Source organism: Filicampus tigris, chromosome 3, assembly GCF_054856515.1.
Source record: "Filicampus tigris isolate MCC_2025a chromosome 3, RoL_Ftig_1.0, whole genome shotgun sequence".
NCBI lineage: Eukaryota > Metazoa > Chordata > Actinopteri > Syngnathiformes > Syngnathidae > Filicampus > Filicampus tigris.
The window spans coordinates 1,133,877-1,154,666 of NC_141219.1; the positions used below are offsets into that span (position 1 = coordinate 1,133,877).

General features: G+C 46.5%; 1 protein-coding gene across 3 annotated transcripts; it reads right to left on the reverse strand.

Annotated features, from left to right (window-relative positions):
- Positions 1 to 2,850: 2,850 nt before the first annotated feature.
- On the reverse strand, positions 2,851 to 20,007 carry onecut1 (one cut homeobox 1). 3 transcript variants are annotated; one of them, XM_086027067.1, is made up of 2 exons: positions 10,041 to 11,883; positions 2,851 to 3,655 (listed from the first exon to the last, which is right to left on the reverse strand). In XM_086027067.1, exons 1-2 carry the CDS (start codon positions 11,206 to 11,208, stop codon positions 3,333 to 3,335), a joined length of 1,491 nt encoding a protein of 496 aa, XP_085883193.1. In that variant the 5' UTR covers positions 11,209 to 11,883; the 3' UTR covers positions 2,851 to 3,332. The 3 variants fall into 3 exon arrangements, 2 of the variants coding, with proteins under 2 accessions (XP_085883193.1, XP_085883192.1); XM_086027066.1 differs by having other exon boundaries at positions 10,026 to 11,883; XR_015086342.1 differs by lacking the exon at positions 10,041 to 11,883 and adding an exon at positions 13,503 to 20,007 and having other exon boundaries at positions 3,508 to 3,655.
- Positions 20,008 to 20,790: the final 783 nt, after the last annotated feature.

Consider the following 20,790-nt stretch of genomic DNA (forward strand, 5'->3'; position numbering starts at 1 on the left):
CCAACAGAACAGCAATTTTTTCCAAATTTGGTGTCTTTGTTGCGAATCGGCAAATTTGAATATACGGTGTTCCCTCACTTCTCGCAGGTGATGCGTTCCGAGCCCACCCGCAAGTGGCGAATTTCTGCAAAGAATAAGTTGACTTTTAAAAAAATGTTTCTTTCATTTTTATTTTTGGGGGGGGATTTACGCCTCTATTAAGCCATTAACGTGCCGTCGCCATGACTCCCCATCGCTTCCTCATCGTCTTTTCTCTTCTTTTAAAAATGAAGAAGAAGAAGCACTAGTGAAGGTAACAAACTTTGCCTTCGCACATCAACACATTTAAAAAGGCGTGTCAATCTACCAGAAGACTGCGACACGGGATTGATGAAGGAAAGCTGTAAAATTGAACAAAAACGTTAACATAGCTATTAGACGATGTTTTGTCTTCCTCGTCCTCGTTTGCAGTCAAAGGCAAGAGCGCACTCGGCTGTTTGCTATCCGACTTGGAACGCCCGCATTGGGCTCCATTTTTTTTTTTTAAACAACGTTCTGAGTTTCCGAAGGCTCCGAGTGGAGCAGCGCACTTGGAGCGTATTTCTGAACGCGGCCACGACGAGGGAGCGGCTTTTTTGTGCGGGCGACGAGCTCCAGGTGGCGCTTGGGAATATGCTCCACCAAGCGCGACCTGCTTCACTCCAATCGTTCGGAAACTCCGAATGTTGTTCAAAAGTGCCGTTCGGCGATTCAGAAAAAAAGGAATATTCCTGGACTGGTCCGACCTAGAAGGACGAAAAATAGCAAAAAAACCCACAAAATAGCGACGTAAAACTGCCATAGATGTCGTTACGGCCAAAAATGAAAATCCGCCATCGAGTGACTGCGCAATAACCGAAGCGCCAAGTAAGGAGGGAACACCGCACGCTATTATGCTCGGTGTTGGACAGCGATAGTAACTGGGACTCTCGACACAGCTGGAATCAAGAGCAGGAGCGCATTCGGGGAAGATGGGGAGGGAGTGTGTGTGTGTGTGGGGGCGGGTGGGGGGAGGGGGTGGGGGGGTGGGTACAACAACATTCTTCCCACCACTCACACAGGCCGTGCATTAGAAAAGAAAAAAAAACCCCGCAACAACAACAACAACAACAACAACACACCTTTGGTTATCTTTGGTATCGTCAAAGTGATCGAAGTCACACATGGAACTTGAGTGAGGTAGCATCTTTGGTTTCACGCTGGAAAAGGTCAGCAGGTGACACATCGTTTGCTTAGGTGTTCGGGAAGCGTCTCTATCTTTGCTTTTTTTCCCTGCTCCTTCTGATAAATGTGGAAATGCGGAGCTGCTCACCGTGGCCTCGAGGAAAAGCAGGAGGACCACAAGGGGCCCGGCTACTTTCTTTCTCCGACATGCTCCGCTTGCCGTTGCGTAGTGCTTTCCTCCACGTGCTGAAATGCATAGCTTGCCGGGCTTTGGGTTCTTGGGGCGGGGGGCGGGGGGCGGGGGGCGGTGGGGCTGGCTTGGCGGTGACCGGACCGTTGACCGTGTCCACGTTTGATGGACACACACATCAACGGAAGGAATAAAAGCAAAAGAGGGTATTTGGCTCACAGCGACAACTCGTTTTGATTGGCCTGCACGGCGAGCAGTAACAGTAACATTCACACGGCCGGCTGCCGAGAGACAACTGATTAACGAGGCGTCCGCAAGGCAAAAAGTGTGACGCTTGTGTCATGCTGAATTATTCAAATATGATTACGGGTGGGAAGCCACTGCTCGCGGAGGGGTTCACATCGATTTTTCTTTGGTTAAATGTGAACTGGAACAGGCTCCAGCTCCTTCCTTCGCCCTGAACAGGATATGCCCCCGCCCCCAAAATAAAATGATGGAAGATTAGGAATGGTAATGTGCTGTGCTATTGGTAGTGGAGTGGTTCACATAGTGGACTTTTCTACAATTACGCTAAATGTCAGCTGGCATATGCTCCAGCTCCTGACCTGACACCAAACAGGGCAAATGCAATCGATGATTAAGGATGTTGCAGTAATTGGTAGTGGAGCGGTTCACACTTTCACCTCAACTCCCTATACATCACATGTGCAGACTTCATCTTCAGATGGGACCCTGAACAGAATAAATGCAAAAAAAAAAAAGAATGAATGGCTGCACAAAGAATATTGCAACATGGATAATGGAGTGGTTGACATTTGGACTTTGGTACCATTATATGACCCGAAACAGGATAAACGCAACAGAAAAGAGGCCGGCCACTCAAGAATATGATGCCATGAGTTGTGTAGTGGTTCCCATGGGCGACTTGAATCGATCATGCCGGAATGGACTGCATTCCGTGACATGACGCCGAAACAGAACGATCACCCCCCCAAAATTGACGACCACGACGAATGTTGCCCCGTCGTTACCGTAGCTGTTGACCTAGTCGACTTTCATGCAATTGCCGCATATGCGTCAACAAGATCAAGTTTCCACCACAAGTGTGAATATGATGAATGCAAAAAAAAAAAAAAAAAAAAAAAAAAAATGGATGGATGGGTGTCTGAACAATGTCGCCACAGGGGTAGTAGGGTAGTGGTTGACAGAGCTGACTTTTGTGCAACTGCCCTAAACCAGCCGAGATGTGCTCCTGCCATGAGCCTGAAGAGCATAAAGAACATGGAAGCGTGTATGACCGGGAAGTTTGAAAACTACACAATGTCATCTTTGGTCAATCGCACGAAACGACGTTTCAGCACGCCGGAAGGAAAGCACTACATCGTCGTCCGGGCTGAGAATTTCGGGCTAGCTGTCTACGCTGTGGGCTTGTTGGCCATCCCGTACCCCCCCCCCCCCCACCCCCCGCCCCCCTCATAACTGTCCATGGATCCAGGAAAAGAAAGAAAAGTTCAGCGGCAGCTGTCAGGCGCCACCCGGCGCTCGGCAGGGGCGAAATCGGAACAAAAAGCAAGCGTGCAGTGGCTCCGTCGTGAACATTGATTGGCCAAATCCCAGCGGAGCTCCGCGGATCGGACTGATTGCAACCTGGCTTTCGGGGCGTCGGATCGTGAGCGCGGCGTTGTCGGAAAGCTCGAGTCGGGAAAAGGGGCCGCTTGTGTCTTTGCGGTGCCGAACACAAACATGTCAAAGCGGGTCGAAGGAGAAAGAAGAAGTCAGTCTTTGGTTTGTTTTTTTTCTCATCTTTGGATACTATAAATATGAATAGAGTACAGATTTAAGGGCAAAAATGTGAGGTCTTTTGTAAGGTTCTGTGAAGTTTTAAAGCTTTTCCACCGAGTCGAGTCCATGAGTGAGGGTCAAAAGCGCGTTGGCGCCGCCGCCGCCGCCGGCGCGATCTTCAGGCTTTGGTGCAGGCGCTGAGGCCGGCGACGGCGGCGACGGCGGCGGCGGCGGCGGCGGCGTTCGGGTGTCCGGAGCCGTCGTCCAGCCACTTGTCCAGGCTGCGGCGGCGCGCGTTCATGAAGAAGTTGCTGACGGTGGCCAGCTCCAGGCCCAGCTGCTGCGCGATGGTCAGCTGCAGCTCTTTGGACGGACGCTTGTTCTCCTTGAAGATGGCGTGCAGGGTCCGCCGCTGCACGTCGGTGAACACCAGCCGGGGCTTCTTGGCCGCCGGGTTGCCCCGCTCGCTGCGGCCGTGGTCCTGTTCCTTGCGCTTGCACGCTGTGGAGAGGCCAGTAAAGACGAGAGGGAGCAGGGATGTGAGTGCTCGCAAACACAAGACCGCTTTGCAAATATCACAAACAAATACGACAGCGAAGGGAAGGACGAGCTCTTTGCCATTGAAAGGAATGAAAAGGCCACCACAAAAATGTTGCCGTCTTTCCAAATTGCCACACTTTATAATATTGTGCTTTCTGAACACGTACACTGACGGCATAATGAAACGCAATGTCAAGAAATGAAAGCGTTTTGGCATGCTGGCTACTTGTGCACTCCTTGGCCGCCTGGGGGCGGTATAATCCTGCAACGGACATGGGCTCAGTTCCCACCAGTATTACTCGACTATTGCCTCACAGGGAATAAAGAATATATGCCCGCGAGAGTTGTTTTTCATACACAGCATGCAATTGTCTTTTTCATGCTCAGTTTGACAAGAATTTTTTGCGGAACCTTTCCACTCGTCAAAGCGACGTGTGACTCGTGACCCTAGACCAGGAGCGGGCGGCTGGCAAACTGGCAAACTGCCAAACGCGGAGAGGCTCTCCATTCATTTTAGACGAGAACATTGTATCATGAAGCGGAGCAGTTTTACGTCGGGATAAAAGTTTTGGCCACTAGATGGCAGAAATCGCCGAAGGACACCTCCAAACATCAAGACTGCAGTCCACTGGGGGAGAAGAAGCGCAGTCTGCATGGGTGGACTTTTCTTTATTTTGTGCTACGCTCCGGGTGGGTGCTTTTTAAAATATTTTCCAGATGATAACTCACTCAATCATTTCATTCCCACAATGACTGAAAGGGACATGCTGTTGTCACACTGATGAGAGAAATCCAATGAGCTCAACCACGCACGCTCACAGAGCTCTGAATTTGTCTGCCTGCACCTGAATCAAATCAGCCTCCAAAAAATCCTGTTACACCACAACTTGGATGGCTTTTAGCCGGTCGAAATTCTAGTCTACTTTTTCTCACCAAACCTGTCAGGTGTGTCAGGGGCACGTAATACTTTTGTTTCTTTTTTACAAAACACCCGTGGACCGCCAGAACTCTCAGCGAGGCGCAACAAGGTCTGCCAAATCCCCACGGCAGACGAGACTTGGAAGATGTGCCAGATTTTATGCCGCGCGCACGTGTGCCTGTCGTCGAAGTTAAACACAAACTGCCTAGTTTGCTTCTAGAGACCCAACCTCAATCACCACCACGAGACCAACCTCAAAAGTACCTCAACAACTTTTTTTTTTTTTTAAATAACAACCACTAACAGTTGGTATGAGGTGTTACTAAATGTGTGTCCTCCAAAAAGATGGAGATATCCAACGCTCAATAGTGTGACAAAAGGTGTACGACCTTGAGTGCCCTCTACTGCACTGCGCTCACGCAGGTGAGTGAGTTTGCCTATTGCAAGTCGTTGGGGGATTCGGAATGACCTGTAAGGCAAACGCAGTCGTAAAATGGTCAAATCTTTGCGTGAGCGAAAACGTGTTGAAAATGCGTTTTGTGCACTTGATGTTGCTTTGCTGCTCAGCGCTTCGCTTTGTTTGTTTTCTTTGAATGGGAATTTCCATGCAGCAGAGCCCATTGTGCTTATTTCAAACAACTTCTTTGTCACACATCTGGCTAGGAAGCGCCGGTTCCCGCTGTTTATGTTGCTCGCCCCTGGCCTCGGCCTCTTGTGAACGCGCTGTTCACTGCAAGTCGCTGCACGGAAACAAAAGCATGTTTGCGCTCAGGTGAGAGCGGACTAGTTCTTCAAGTTCTCAAGTTCTCCTTTCTTCCAAGAAAGAAACTACAAAGTCGGCTTGCTGTGTTTGGCAGGATTTACTCAATGACTATCTGCATGACAGCTTTAACTGTTATGAAATGCGCTATATAAAGAAAATGTTATTGTATTGTACTGTATCCAACTTAGGGCTGTGCGGTTAATCCAAATTCAATTACAAGTCTGATTACTACACTCCACAATTACAAAATTGGCACAATCATCCAAAACGATTATTCATATGCATTTATATTCAAAGCACTATGTTTGTCTACTCACTAGGAAATCATACATTTGCACCTTTTCTTATTCTATAACTCATTTGATATATTTTGTTACAAACAACTTACATAAATGTTTCAAAGAAATCGATTTGTCGTTTACGTTTCAACATTTTCGCGTTTCGCACCCAAAAATAAATGATCGTTTGAATAATGGTGATTTCAATGATGACCAAAATAATTGCCATGAATATTTTTTTCATAATCGAGCAGCCCAACGATCTGAAAAGCAGTCAGCAGTCATATTGCTCATCATTGAAATATTCGAAAGATGTCTGAGTATGATGCAATTTATTTCTGCGCCTCGACAAGGACAACGGCGGCAACAAACCTTTTGGCCTTAAAAGCTGCTTGAAATTCAAAAAAAAAATTTGGAAAAGAAATGGGCGCTGCACGGCAGGCAAAAGCCCGACTTCCACAATTCACTCGTGCAATTATTGAAAACTCACTGCGACGTCATTGATTTATCGATCCCTGTGGGAAATGCGCTGTGTTACGCTGACTCTCAGTGAGGAAAAATAGGCGACGTACAAAAACGGGCTTACGATTAAAAACAACAGCAAACATAAGAATAAGAAATGAGGCAAAGAAAGGCAGGTCACACTGCACGCATGGAGCTTGAGCCTAACTGATGTCGGCAAGTCGGTCGCAGGGCACGTTCAATGTCGCCAAGCAAGCATTCGCACTCGCAGTCGTTCATATATGGCCAATTTGGAGTTTTCAAGGAGCTTCGCATGTGCGAGGTGGCCAGAGAAATCCGACACAAAGGACCTCTTGACCCACTAGGCCTGCGGCAGGACAATGAAAAGCAAAATATAACCGTTCCAACTTCCAACCATCTTTCGAGAGCATCCAGATGAATGAAAACCCTACGCTGCATCTCAGTTGACCAATTGTGGGTGTCACCACGAATCAAGACAAATGCATCTAAATGGCACATGAGACTGTCATCGATGAAGCCTTTTTTTGGTTTTGTTGCGTGACAAACTTTTTGACCACCGCAGTGCTGGTGAACAGCAGACAGCGGCGACAGCGAGGCAACGATGGCTGCTGTCCGCGGTGCTGAAAACACAACATTGGAACTCTGATGACACACAAAGTTGCACGCGAGCTGGACCCAGCCCTGAATTGGGCGCCGGACAATCGTGACTCTCACGAAAGGAGACATTGCAGCTGATGGAGGTGCCATTTTATCGCGTGCTGTCTTTTGAAACGGCTCACTTCTCTCATTCAACGTGAGATGTGACACACCGGCAGGGGGCACACTTGGGCTGCTCATAAGCACGTCAGAGGCGACAACGGGAGAAAACGTCCAAAATGCAAAGTCAAATAAAAGCAAAGAGGCCGCTGCGATGCTCGGTTTTGCTTGACGTGGAGATAAACAGCCTGGAATCCAAAATACAACCACACACACAATAAAAAAAAAAATAATTTTTTTAAAAAAACATGCGGCCAAATAAACATCTCACCGATAGCGTGTCAAAACACATTGGACTTGAAGTTTGAATCGTTTTCATCAGTTTATCTTCAAGATCAAACTTGGTGCGCTCATATCATATCTCAAGATAGAAAAAGTGGAGCATAATAATAATAATAATAATAATAATAATAATAATAATAATAATAACAATAATAATAATAATAACGATGAGCAGCAATGCTTGCCCCCACGCAGTGCCGCTAAACATTGACTGCTAGTGCAGAAGCTGCTACAATAAATCAGCAGGAGTGAAGGCCACGCAGACAGCGGCAGAGACCTGGCACGGCCTGGACCTCGGCTCGAAAAACACACACACACACACACACCCACACGCGCACACACACACACACACGCTCGCACACACTGTGGTTCCTGCCAGCTAATCATTACAAGCAACAGAGATAACTCTACACACTGCAGTCCGCTGGGGAGATAACTATAGAACTAACAACGTGTGTGTGCGTGCGTGTGTGTGTATATATACACACACACATATATATATATATATATATATATATATATATATATATATATATATATATATACACACCCCCCCCACACACACACACTAATTGTAGCAAGGCTTGTCATCAAACTATAGTCTTTGGGTCATGTACCGACCCTGAGAACATTTGGTTTGGCCATTGCGATGGCGATGGTGAACATTTAGCATTTAGCTCAAATGAAATGATAAACATTGATTTGATTGTTGCATTGTACATTTTCACGAGTTTATACAGAAGACTTTCTAAAAAAAACATCAACAGGACCAAACATGTTATTATTAAACAGCCAGACTAAATACATTTTGAATGCAATTGTGTACATGCCTAAAATCAATACGAATATCACTTCCACGAAAACACACGCGCGCGCACCTAACACACGCGCACACACACACAAGTTCGCATGGGACGAGCAGACAATTCACATAAACAACACCCAGTCCTCATCATTATCATTTGCTTTGAAATTATTTTGAAATTGTCCAACACAACTTTCATTCTGAAACAGTTTCTCAAAATACGGTTAATATTTTGATGTGTTTGAACAACAATTGTGCAATGTATACATGAAAAAATCCAAACATATTTAACAATATGGCTGCATGTGCAATTGCGATTTACGAGTCCTTTAAAATAATAAAGTAGCACATTTTCTTAGTTGAATAATGAAATCATATTTGAAGATGTCTGAATGTAATTATGATTCAAGAGCCATTTTGAAATAAAAAAAGGACATTTCCTCGACAGATGAAATCATAACACAAGGAATTAAATTGAACTTTAAACACGCACAATCATTTCCCTCCATAATTAAAAACAGCTCAAATTTAAATGCGTCTGTTGTTGTTTTTGTTTTAATTGTATAATCGTCAATAAAGCTCTCACGCGCACGCACACAACAGCAGAAGCCTTGGGAACGAATCAATTGCGATTAAATACACACGTGCGCACTTTCCATCCAGGCTGCAGACTTATCCTCATTTTCACCCCCACCCAAAAAAAACAAACAAACGCACACACACACACACACACACACACACACACACACACACGCACACACACACACACACACACACACACAAGCGCAGCCCATCGATTATCCTCGTCAACTTCAGGAGGAAAAAAAATCCATTTGAGTCTCTGTGAATGTGTGCGTACGCGCGCGCGCGTTCGTGTACGTGTTGGCGTTCGTGCCTTAATTGACTCCTGACTACCACAGGGACAAATTAATACAGAGGTCTATCAGTTAATTAGAGGGGGGTAAACCACACACAGCCCAGTGTGGAATAAATAAATCTAAGCATGCGCTACGGAAGTGCAAAGCATTTTGGGACAATAAAGTCTGACGGACAAAGTATAGGAGGGGATACAAATGAGGAGGCCTGTAAATGTGCCTTAGCACCCAGAACAAGGCCAGAAAAAAAGGGCGGGCGGAGGGCGGGGGGGGGGGGCGCTCGGTTGCATGTACACCAAAATAAACACGAACGAGTCCTCGTGCATGGGTCGACTTACTTTACAAGAGAGCGAGGTCGATATTGGGAAGTAAAACGACACCAAAAACCACCGTGCGCAAAAACAACCGCCACAAATTAGAAAAAAAAACACACACCAAAAAAAAAAAAAAAAAAAAAAACGTCAACATGCAGGCCACTCCTTATCTGAATTGGAACACATTGAAAAATACAAAAACATGCACTGGCAGTGATCTTTATATCAATGCATAAGCAGTCAAATACTAAAATACGGTAACCCAAAAAAATCACTTATTTGCACCAAAGAACATTGACACTGAAGGCTGTCGTAATTGATTAAGATTGTGTGGGGGGAAGTAGCAGTTTAAATACGCAAATGCATTCAAAAATACAACAAACATGCATTGGATCGATCAACCTCTTGAATAATAGCAAACAAACCAGCAACGAAACGAAGACTACTGCTGATATGTATTGATTATGAATATCACGGGATATTTGAATTGAAATGCACGCACGACACGAAATCGAATATGACCAAAATAAATCACGATTACGAAAATAAAAGAGTTGACAATTCCCAGCCCACTTGACCTGCTCATTGATTATTATGAATAATAATGCAGCAGCCTTGAGCGTCAATGGCGACGAGAGCATGCAGCATGCCTGCCTGCCTGCCTGCGTGCCTGCCTGCGTGCCTGCCTGCCTGCCTGCCTGCCTGCCTGCCTGCCTGCCTGCCTGCCTGCCTGCCTGCCTGCCTGCCTGCCTGCCTGCCTGCCTGCCTGCCTGCCTGCCTGCCTGCCTGCCTGCCTGCCTGCCTGCCTGCCTGCCTGCAATTGTCGTGGAAGGAAAGAGAATGAAAGGAGCTTTACCGAGGCTTCGCTCACCTGCGAGCCTGAGCGCACTCATGCGCTGGAACTCAGGCTCCTGCAGCCACTTCCACATGCGGCGGAAGGTCTCCCTGCCGGACTTGAGCTTGGACCAGGGCTTGGGGTTCCTCAGCAGGTCGGACAGGGTCCCCTGGGACCGGCACAGGACCCGCTGGGCGAAGATGGCTTGGGGGATGCTGTAGCGCTTCAGCTCCGTGGTGATCCTCTGCGCCACCTCTTTGGTATTCACCTCCTCCATCTGCCCGCCGCCAGCGCCGCCGCCGCCGCCGCCGCCTCCGACTCCTCCTCCTCCTCCCGCACCGCCGCCGTTGACGGCTCCTTGCTGGCCCAGCGCGGAGCCCTGCTCCCGGCCGCCTCCCAGCCCCTGGGCGTGGGCCTGCGCTCCGAGGTGGGCGTGCGGATGGTGGTGCAGGCCGCTGAGCGGCACCATGCCCGCCGCGGAGCTCACGTGCTGCTCCGCCGCGTGGCGGCCCAGCATGGCCGGGTGGTGCGCCTCGAAGCCGCTGGGCGTCAGCATCTTCTCCCCGGGCATGGCGGCGCCGGGGTGGGCGTAAGGCGGCAGGCCGGCTTGGCTGCTGTGGATGCCCGCCAGACCGGAGCCGGACAGCGGGGAGAGACTCTGGCCCATGCAGGGGTCCTTGTGGTGGTGGTAGGCGGGGTACAGGGTGTTCATGGGAGCCAGGCTGCGGTCCTCGCGCATGAGCGTGAAGCTGCCGCTGACGTTGCCCGCCAGCCTCTGGTGCGGATGCGGGGGGTGGTGGTGGTGCTGGGGGTGGTGGTGGTGGTGGTGGTGGTGGTGATGGGGCGCGGGAAACTTGTCGGACACGGTGGAGATGGGGGGCAAAGGCTGCAGGGGGGTCAAGGTGGTGTAGGTGCTGCTCGCGCTCATGCCGGGGGCTTCGCACATGCTGATGGCCGGGTGGAGGTGGCCCGGGTGGTGGTGGTGGTGATAGTCTCCGCCGTCCAGGAGGGTCGCCATGCCCATGGCGCGGTGGCTCAGCCCCCGCGGGCTCGGACGAGAGTGCGAGTGCGAGTGCGAGTGCGAGTGCGAGTGCGAGTGCGAGTGCGAGTGCGGACTGTGGCCGCTCAGCAGCTCGCCGTGGCTGCTCACCGAGTCATGGCCGTGCAGGTCGCCGATATTTTCCATCGACAGCTGGGCATTCATGGTCCGGGCGGCTCTGTGAACCGACCATCTATGTGACCTGCTTAGCTGGCGCCCCCAACCACCCCCCCACCCCCGAAAGTCCTCAAAGTTCAATTATTTGCTTCTTTTTCTTGTAATTAAAAAAAAAAAAAAAAAAAAATCACACTACCTCGGTTCCGTCTTCTAAATCCGCGTTTTCTTCATTTGTAAATCTATATCTTTTCAATGTTCTTGTATTATTTCCTTCCTTTGTAAATCAAGCCCCCCCACCGCCAGCCAGCTGTCCTTGCGCTCCGGTCGGGTGCCGCGCCATCTCTCTCTCTCTCTCTCTCTCTCGGATTGTGTGAGTCCACCGCCTCAGCGTCTGCACATGCGCACTACGCAGTCGCTCTCTCTCTCTCTCGCGCTATGGCAGAGTCACGCCCCTTAGGAATGACGTCGCACGCCGCATTTAAGGTAGACAGGTGGCATTTTCCTTTTAAAATACCTTCACTTTTTGTAGATGAAAAGTCGAGGGATTTGTGAAAGATATAACAGATTGGAAGATAAAAAAAAACAACTTTCGAATGCAAGTTGTCCTCTCTTATTTGGGGGATAGTATTGAAATAATCGCGATTAAACCGGCTTTCATCTTCGAGACACCTTAAATTAGGCAAGTAAGGCCCACTCGGGTTCATTTGCAGCCCCCAAAAATACGTTTTAACTCCCGATAACACGCAGACAATCGCAACACGTCATTTATTGAAATCAGGGTCGCCTCTGAAGTTCACATGCAGGCCCTTGTTCATGAGTGCAGCAGCCCCCTTCGTGGACGACCCCCACCCCGCTCCCAACGCCTGTTTGCCAAGAATGCGGCGGTTTAAACCAAACGAAGAAGGACGAGTCTGCGCTACCTTAATTCGCCTTTGATAGAAAACGATGAGCAGATGTGTCTATTGTTCAAGTACGCGGCTTAACGAACCAAGCCGAGCGCTGTGTGTGCGTGCGTGTGCGCGCGCGTGTGTTTGGAAGTCACACTGAACCCTAAAAGTTAAAGAACTACGTTTAACTTCAACTCCATTTGAGCACAAAACCACCTGATTTGCGGGGTATTCAAAATCGGGCCAGAGGACCGGTTGCAGCTCCTTTTTCTTAGAGGGTGCATAAGGAATAATAATAGCATCCCATGACCTACATTGGATTTTTTTGTTTATGTTTATTTCAGTTGAATTGTACATTGCAAAGTTATGGTTCATACAAAATGCACAGTTAAATACATCAAATCTCATATATAACCCCAAGAACTATGCAAATTGACCCAAGTCTTTATGTAAAATAGCAGCAGTCAAATCTGCTTTTTGGTCAAATGTCCCCAAGAAATCATCTCAAAACGTGACCATAGCTTAGAAGAATACATTTAGGTGTAAAATGTTTCAAATAATAGAACCTGAACCGATTCAGAGCAGCACCTCAACTGCCAGACCAGACAATTTCTTCTGACATCAAGTGCACATTTCGGGCCACCTTGCAATACGTCCCGATCATCAGATCAGAAATTCGACGCAAACATATTTGCACTCAGTGACAAAACAAATGAAAAGATATGAAAGTGTGCCTCCTGCATCCTGCAATTTGTCTGTTTGGAAAAATGTTTGGACATGAAAGAGCAGCTCTTTCATCATTTGCCAAAGCTTCTGTTGTACAAAACCACAGCCACAAGTGTGGCCACACGCAAAAAAAAAAAACATTTTACATTTACAACAATGTGGAGCCCGGAAGGTGTCTCAAAAAGGAGAAATGTTACGCAGCTTTTCATACCTCTCAACCTTTTTCCCCAAAAGCCAGCAGCAACCAATCTCGCCGCTTTTTGCGGAGACGATAAAGAAATCAGGAGATGCTCATGAAGCTACGTCCAGACTGCAAATGAACGGCGCATGCGTGGAGACACAACTGGCAATTTTAGCAAAACATCCTTTGGGACTTTTTCAACCCATTTCGCGACTATTTGAAAAAAATGTCAAGCAACTTTTTGTGGCGTCATCACAAACTTCTGGAGACTCCCTCCACAGCCGGACATGTTCAGCTCTCAAACGGCAAAACAATGGCATTTATGCAAAGCTAGCGCATTTCAAGGCAAAGTCAGGTAAAAAAAAAAAAAAAAAAAAAATCTTTTGAGTATGTGCCCTCAGTAGTCCAAAATATCGCTGAATATTGCATTTGTGGACCATGAGTTAAGCAGCATCTGAGGGGGCGGCCATTTTGTCACTCCTGTCGACCGAAAATGACATCACAGTTGCTCATGGCCTCGGCTAACGACCAATCACGGCTCACCTTACCTGCATGGTCGCATTTGCCGTTCAAGCTGCTCCGAAGTCGGTTCCGGAACGCCTCCAAAGGCCGGCCGGCCCCTGCGAACGTGACGTCGGGGGCCGCTTCCACTCATACGTCGGCAAAAGGCGAGGTGACAGCTTGCGGCGGTCAGTGTCCTGCTGGACCCCCCCTGGCCGTTGAATGGGGGGCACGTGTCAAAGGTGACGCTTCAAGACTCCTAAAGCCAACATCTGCGGCTGTGCAGGCGAGCCGGCACGGCGAGCCGGCCGGCGAGCCAGCCAGCGGCCGGTGGGTGGCCAACAGATTAACCTTTCAGACTTTTCCCTGTCCCGGACCTGCTAAGGGGGCCCCCGCATCTGTCAGGGGCTCCCTACAATGGAGACGCCGCTCGCTTGAAATGACGCAAACAAAAGGAAAGAAGAGGAGGAAGAAAAAAAAAAAACGAGTTAAAGAAGTTAAACTGTCTATGATGTGAAGTCAATGTCAACGGCGTGTGTGTGACACTCTGGACAGGAGGACACTCAATTCCTTCCCCCCAAAAAGTGTGCCAGGCCAAGCGTGCGCAGACTCGACACACACACACACACACACACACACGATTGGAAATCAAGTGGAAATGCTGACACGCTGTCAGGAAACGTATCGTGATTTACTTGGTCAGTGTACACAAAGGCGGTGATTGACGGCAAGTGGGAATTATTGCGTCAGGTTCGGCTGAATCTTGCAAAACGCATCACAAATGTTATTGTAATTTGTTGATATTACAATTCAATCAAATGCTTTCCAAATGGTCATTTCTTGAAAACAGGCCTGTGTCCAGAGCTGTCGAAGACGACCGTAGTCCTTCATTGCTTTTTTTTCCCATCAGGGCTGGGGACCCTTTTAAATATCATTTCAGGGGCCATCTCAGATTTGATAAAAGAAGGAATAATTTAAAAAACACATTGTAACAATAACAAAACAAAAAAATCCTTATTATATGTTATAAGCATTCCTGGATCAAATATGTTTTTATTAGGGATGCAATGATTCACTCAAGTGCCGATTCGATTTTAGGTTCCCGATTTTGATTCGATTCAATTTTTAAAAAATCTTTTTTTTTCAAACGAAATAAATGATTCACTTTTGAATCAAAATATGTTTTTATTTTAACATCTGCACGTTGTCCTTGTTGCAAACAGTAACTTTTTGTAACGTTTCAAAAAATAATTTGAAATTGAACAAATAATTTTGACTGTTTGACTGCTACATTTTTGTCATATCAGTGCCAGAACTAACCATGGCAGTAGATCAATATATTTGACTGTTATCATTACTAATCCTTCTGCATTTATGTTGTATCAACCTGGCGTTGCAAATGGATTCTTTCATTTTTTTACATGGATGCCTATTTTAAGCATTTGAAATCAATTTTAAATAGATTTTCGCTGAATTGTTACATCCCTAGTCTTTATTTTTAGAATTGCAGAGCAGGCCGGATCAAATGCCGTCATGGGCTGAATATGGCCCACCGGCCGTAGGTCTCGGACCTCGGACGCCGTTAAGACCTTAGATCCGCCCTTATGTACCAAAAGTCGATACGCTCTCTCCTTGGTCGAGCCAGACACACCGTACGAGGTTTTGTGGTCATGCACGCTCAGTTACCGCCGCACTCATTTTTCATGCAAACATTGACTGCGCTTTTGACTTTACTACAGTGTTGGAGTTGGACTATGGCCTGCTTGGACTTGCGGATTTACGTTGCCGCCCCGCTAACCGAACTCCCTCGTAAACTGAAGACCGGCTGTCGCGTATTCGGCCTGATGACATCACCGAATGCCGACGATGGCGCGCCAACAATGAACCCCCATTTTTTCTGGGTCTAACGTTCCGGACGCACCCACGACAGAAGAAACTTTGCAATATAGAGCGACCACACTAAAAACACTTGGGTTGAAAATAACACCAAGTGGCTCAATTTGACCCAACTTTGTGAAAAATGGGTAGTTTTGTACAAAACAATGCGTCAAAGGTGAGTCAAATTGACCCAAGTAGGGGACCAGTCCATTTTTTTGACCCAATATGGTGTTATTTTTAACCCAACTGTTTTGATTGCATAGAAAAAAAAAACATCTTTCAAAATAGCCTTTGTTATCCACACATCAAGCACATTTAAACTCACTACAGTTTTTCTCAGTCTCTTTGGTACATTTCTCGGATCCCAATTGAAATTTGCAAAGCAGTAAGTGCATTCCTCAGATGTCCAAATGGCAAATCATCAGGTTTCCTCCGCAACAGCCAATTTCTGTCACAAAACCCTGAGCACAGCTCTCAAAAGTAAATATTTGTGTCACTGAACATTCGCGTGCGTGGAAGATGGATTGCAAGAGACTGGGCTGTGTTCACATTTCACGTTTCCTGTTTACACCGCAGTTGAAAACATTTCGCCGTGATGCAGAAAGGCAAAGACAGCAGCAGTGCACAGCGCGAAGAAAACAACAAATCACAAAAAGACAAACTGTGTGCGTGCATGGCACCTTCTCCTGAGGGCAAATTGTAGAACTGCATGAGCAGTCTTCCGACACCTTCCTGGTACATTCTTGGCTTTTGGCCCACGCATTTATATCGACTCCTGTATGTAATGTAGTTTTTGTTTGTCAGATATGCGCCTTTAAGAGGCGGGGCCTGGTGGGATGGCAGCTCATGTGTGTTACTCTTCTTCCCACATTCAATAAATGGCGTTCAAATGTGCATTGGCGACCGTGGCTCTCCTTTCCCACGCGCAACGGCATTTGAGCTCTATGCCTACTGGTTTAAAAAAAACAAAAGCGATACAGCCGGGACACGAATGAGGAACCGTGATTTTGCAGGGGAACACTGCACTAGCGATACATTCCTAAACGTATGCTTGTATTTGATGCCAATTTGTCAAATAGCCCTGGAAATTCTGCATATTCTGCATTCATGAATGCTAAATGACATATTTGATACGCCTTTTCATGTTTTTTTTTTCTGTATTGGCGTATAAAGTCAGCACCATCCACATTAAAACACTTCTGAATATAACTGCATATATCGCACACATACACACACACTGCATACACGATGGTCCTGCAAATGACATGCTAATCCTATAGTGAAATGAACAACCAGCACGTGGGATGATGTGATGATGATGATGATGATGATGATGATGATGGTGGTGGTCATACTGACAAGTGCCTATATGTGAATTGTCCAAATAAATACTAATTGAGTTACTGCTGTCACGGTCCTTAAAATAGCTTCATTTCTGAAAGACGGTCAAAGCCATGCTTTTCCTGAACCTCTTAAATTCAGACACCACAATCATATGTCGTTGTTGTTCTTTTTTTAAATCGCAAATTCATTGACTGTCGTGCTTTATAAAGACAGAAAAAAACACGATGTCACTGCCTGAATACTTCTGAACAGAAGGTATGCATGTATGGAAGTTAGAGTGACTTCAACTTCCGCTAGTTGTGGATGGATGGATGGATGGATGGATGATGGATCATCAATCAATGGAAGAAAATATTGCAAGAGCAATGGCTGGCCTTACATGCCATCTACAGTTTCTCATAGGGATCGATATGCCTCCTTCCAGGACGTCAGTGTGTGCGCGTGCGCGCGTGACATTTCCCTTATCCAGACAATGATAAGAAAGAGCCGCGTTCTTTCTTGCAGGAAAACACACAGTGCCCAGCACAAGTCACAATCCCGTCAATTAGCAAGCACGCAATTAGCTGTTGGGCGCACGCGCACTTGCCGAGGATTCAGATCATCTAAACAACACCGAGAAGGCTGCAGCCTGCAAGTGAGTGACTCGTCGGATGGCGTCCACGCTGATTATTTATCATTCCCGTGCAGGAGGACTAATATGATCAATAGGGACTCACACTGCAAGCGCGCGCGCACGCGCGCACGCGCGCACACACGCACACACACACACACACACGCACACACGGAAAACGACAATAATGGAGGTGGGGTGGGGGCGGGGTCGCTTGGTCAATAAATGACATTTGCCAGAGTCAAATTTAACAAATGAGCCCATATATGATCGTTTGAAGGGAAACTGAATTAGCCTTTGCAAAATTAAATGTCATTCCTTCCGCTTTTATCCTTTTTTTCTTTTTTACATCCCATCAACAAAATCCCACTTTACCTTTAAACGGCCATTAAATGAAAGCTGCCTTTAAATACGATCGAGGATTAAATCCTTCACGTTTAAAGCCTTAAGCAAATATGTTTAGAGAATGGAAACCGCCGATTTCTATCGTTTTAAGGGGAAAAAAGTGCATTGCGCGAAGACTGCGTGGCCTTCACTGCCTATTTGAAGTGCGCAGGCAGGCCTTGATAACACAGCATAATCGATACGGAATACATTTAGAATTCCTGCAGGGGGGCTCAAGCTGAGGCCTTTGAATTGGTGGAATAAATAAACAAAGCTCAAACAAATATTCCTCTTCTTCTTATTCTCCTTTATGCAACCACGTGTTGCATTAAAAAAAAGAGAAACACGTGGTTTGTAATAAGAATGATTCAGAGCCGATATAGGAAATGCCTTCTTAAATATGACCCATATCGGATAAATGTTTTACGATATTTAATGCAAGGTAAAATAGAGAAATATCAACGGCTACAAAAAGGTCAACAGTCGAAGGGGAAAGGAAAATATAAAATGAAGAAATAAACACGATTCATAATTATGAATATATATCTATACATATAATTGCCTCTTAAAAAAGACTTAATTGTAATGGTGAAATGAAACACACGCTTATAACCTATTTATGAAAAGACTATTGAGAGGCAAACTTCAACAATTTTAAAATTCATATTTTATCCCCACCCCCCGAAAAAACCCATCAGAGTAAAATGAAGTTATTAAAAAAGTCAAACAAAACGAAAGAGATAATACAGCCCTAAACTGTTTTGGAAATGACATCGAGACGCACAATATTGATTACCGAGTACATCATGATCTCGAATGTTGACTAACTGTTCAATTGATGACGATAATAACAATCATAATAACAATAATAATAACGATGATAATAATAATAATAATAATAATAATAATAAAAATAATAATAATAATAATAATAATGCACATGCAAAATGAGGAATGCACTTGTTATTTTTGGGCGGTACAGTATATTGAAGCGAAATGGTCCGCAGCCATCCTTCATCCAGCAGATGCCCAAGTGCTGCCTTGCTCACGGGAAGTCAGCTGCGTGCGTGAGTGCGTGCGCGCGTGTCGTTATTCCGCGTCACTTGCTCGCATTCGTGCAATTAACGAGGCCTGATTTGGCACGAAGAGGCTCCATATGCCGCCGACTCCAACTTTGGGCCAAACGCTCCAAATGAGGCGACAAAGCCTCGCTAACGATCGCCACATGCACGTCAACTTCAGCGCGCCCATTTAGCAGCTTTTCATCTTACTGCGTGCGCGCGTTCTTTCCAGCCAATGTAAACAGTGAAATACAACTAGAAAAAAAAGGGGGCTTCAAATGATTCGTCTCAAAACGATTCCAACATTCACTGATTTATGTGCACTCACTGGACACTTCATTAGGTACACCCGACATTCTGCCGCGTCTGTTAAGTTCAATTCTGAAGGATGCATTTAAACACATGCTTGTTATTGTGCCTTGCTGGCCCGAACAGCATCGTGCAGAGAGCTGTTCCTAATATTTTGACATTAAAAGCAAGAAATGACGAGAAGATTCAGGCACTATCAAATCCAGGAGCAGGGCAACATGATTTGTATTTTTAGAACTGCTTCAATATGTGAATATCCTCATAAGAATAAATAATCTCACGATTCCTAAATATTTCTCCAAGTCTTTTGAATGTTTTGCAGATTAGAGACGACATGTAAAAAGAACACGCACACACATACACGCACGAAAAAAAAGCCCATCAGTGCAGTGCGGAAAACGAATAAACGTCCTTTTTGACGTTTTTATTTTGGCTACAAATATGCATCGGCCACGGGTCGTCACGTGTTCTGTCTTGCAGGCAATCAATCAATAATCGAGTCAAATGCAAAATCATGCTGCTTCATTTTCAGTCACGAATCTACTTGTGTGCACCTAATCAACTGGCAAACAAAAACGAATGCTTGCACACAATCATTGTTGAAATGGCTATTATTATTATTATACTATTATTATTATTGTGCTCCTGTTAGATGTCATTAAGTGCACCTAATATTTTGTCCTCGTCGTGTATGTGCACGTTTAGTCTCCATATTGGCTGCCTTAAGGGGGGGGGGGATCAACAAGTATTTCGTCAGAATAGCACCCACAGCAACATAAGAATGGCGTTGAATGAAGCGAATGTTTGACTTTGTCAAACGGAACAAAATGCACGTTTACAAGGCGCGGATGGGTGGCACGTAGTTGTGCTCATCAAGCTGTGGTGCGTTCAAGTTCACCTGCGCACGCATACAAGGCAGCGAGATCTTGTTTTTTTCTCCCTTTCAAGTGGTCTCGCTATGACACGTAAACGCACCACACGAGCCCCCCCCCCCAACTGCCACACACACATTACACACGCTCACACACAAGCCAGAATTTACCGCACAGTGTGTCACGCAGCCCTCCGTGCAGCTTGCCATTGAATCAGAAAACAACAAGAAAATCCTCTTTTTCCCATCACCCTCTCTTCCTTCCTTCCTTCCTTCCTTCCACGTCCTGCGTGCCCTCCACCCCACTTTTTTCGTCCACCTTGCAGCCATCCCGTCGCGGGATAAAAATAATCAGCATCCTCGACGTCGCAGTCGTTAACAACAACAACAACAACAACAACAACAAGCAGCAGCAAAAAGATCCGAAAGAAGCAGAAGAGGAGGCAAAGGCGCCGGAGGTTTTCCTGGGCCGGCGTGTGCATGGTGCTTCTCTCCGGGCGAGCTCGCATTTGAATAGGCGGCCGGCCGCTCTCGTTATGGATCGGCGCCGCGCTCAAAGAGAATCACTATATGCAAATTGTTTCAGTATCAATCGAAAGGTTCGATCCGCCTTGCGGCGTCAGCCCCCCTTTTGGCTAGAGAGAGGCTGCTGCTGCTGCTGCCGCTGCTGCTACTGCTGCTGCTGCAACGCCACGACGCACGTGTACAAAAACAAGCCAGGCGGGCTGTTCGACACAAAACAAAACATTCTGCGGAATTCGTCGAAATGATTGCTGCCTTTTAAGTGACTTTACGCGAGTTTGCCCAAAACATGACTGGATTTAGGCTAACAGATCAGAAGAGAATGCTCAGTACAAGCACATTTCTCCTCGACCGCA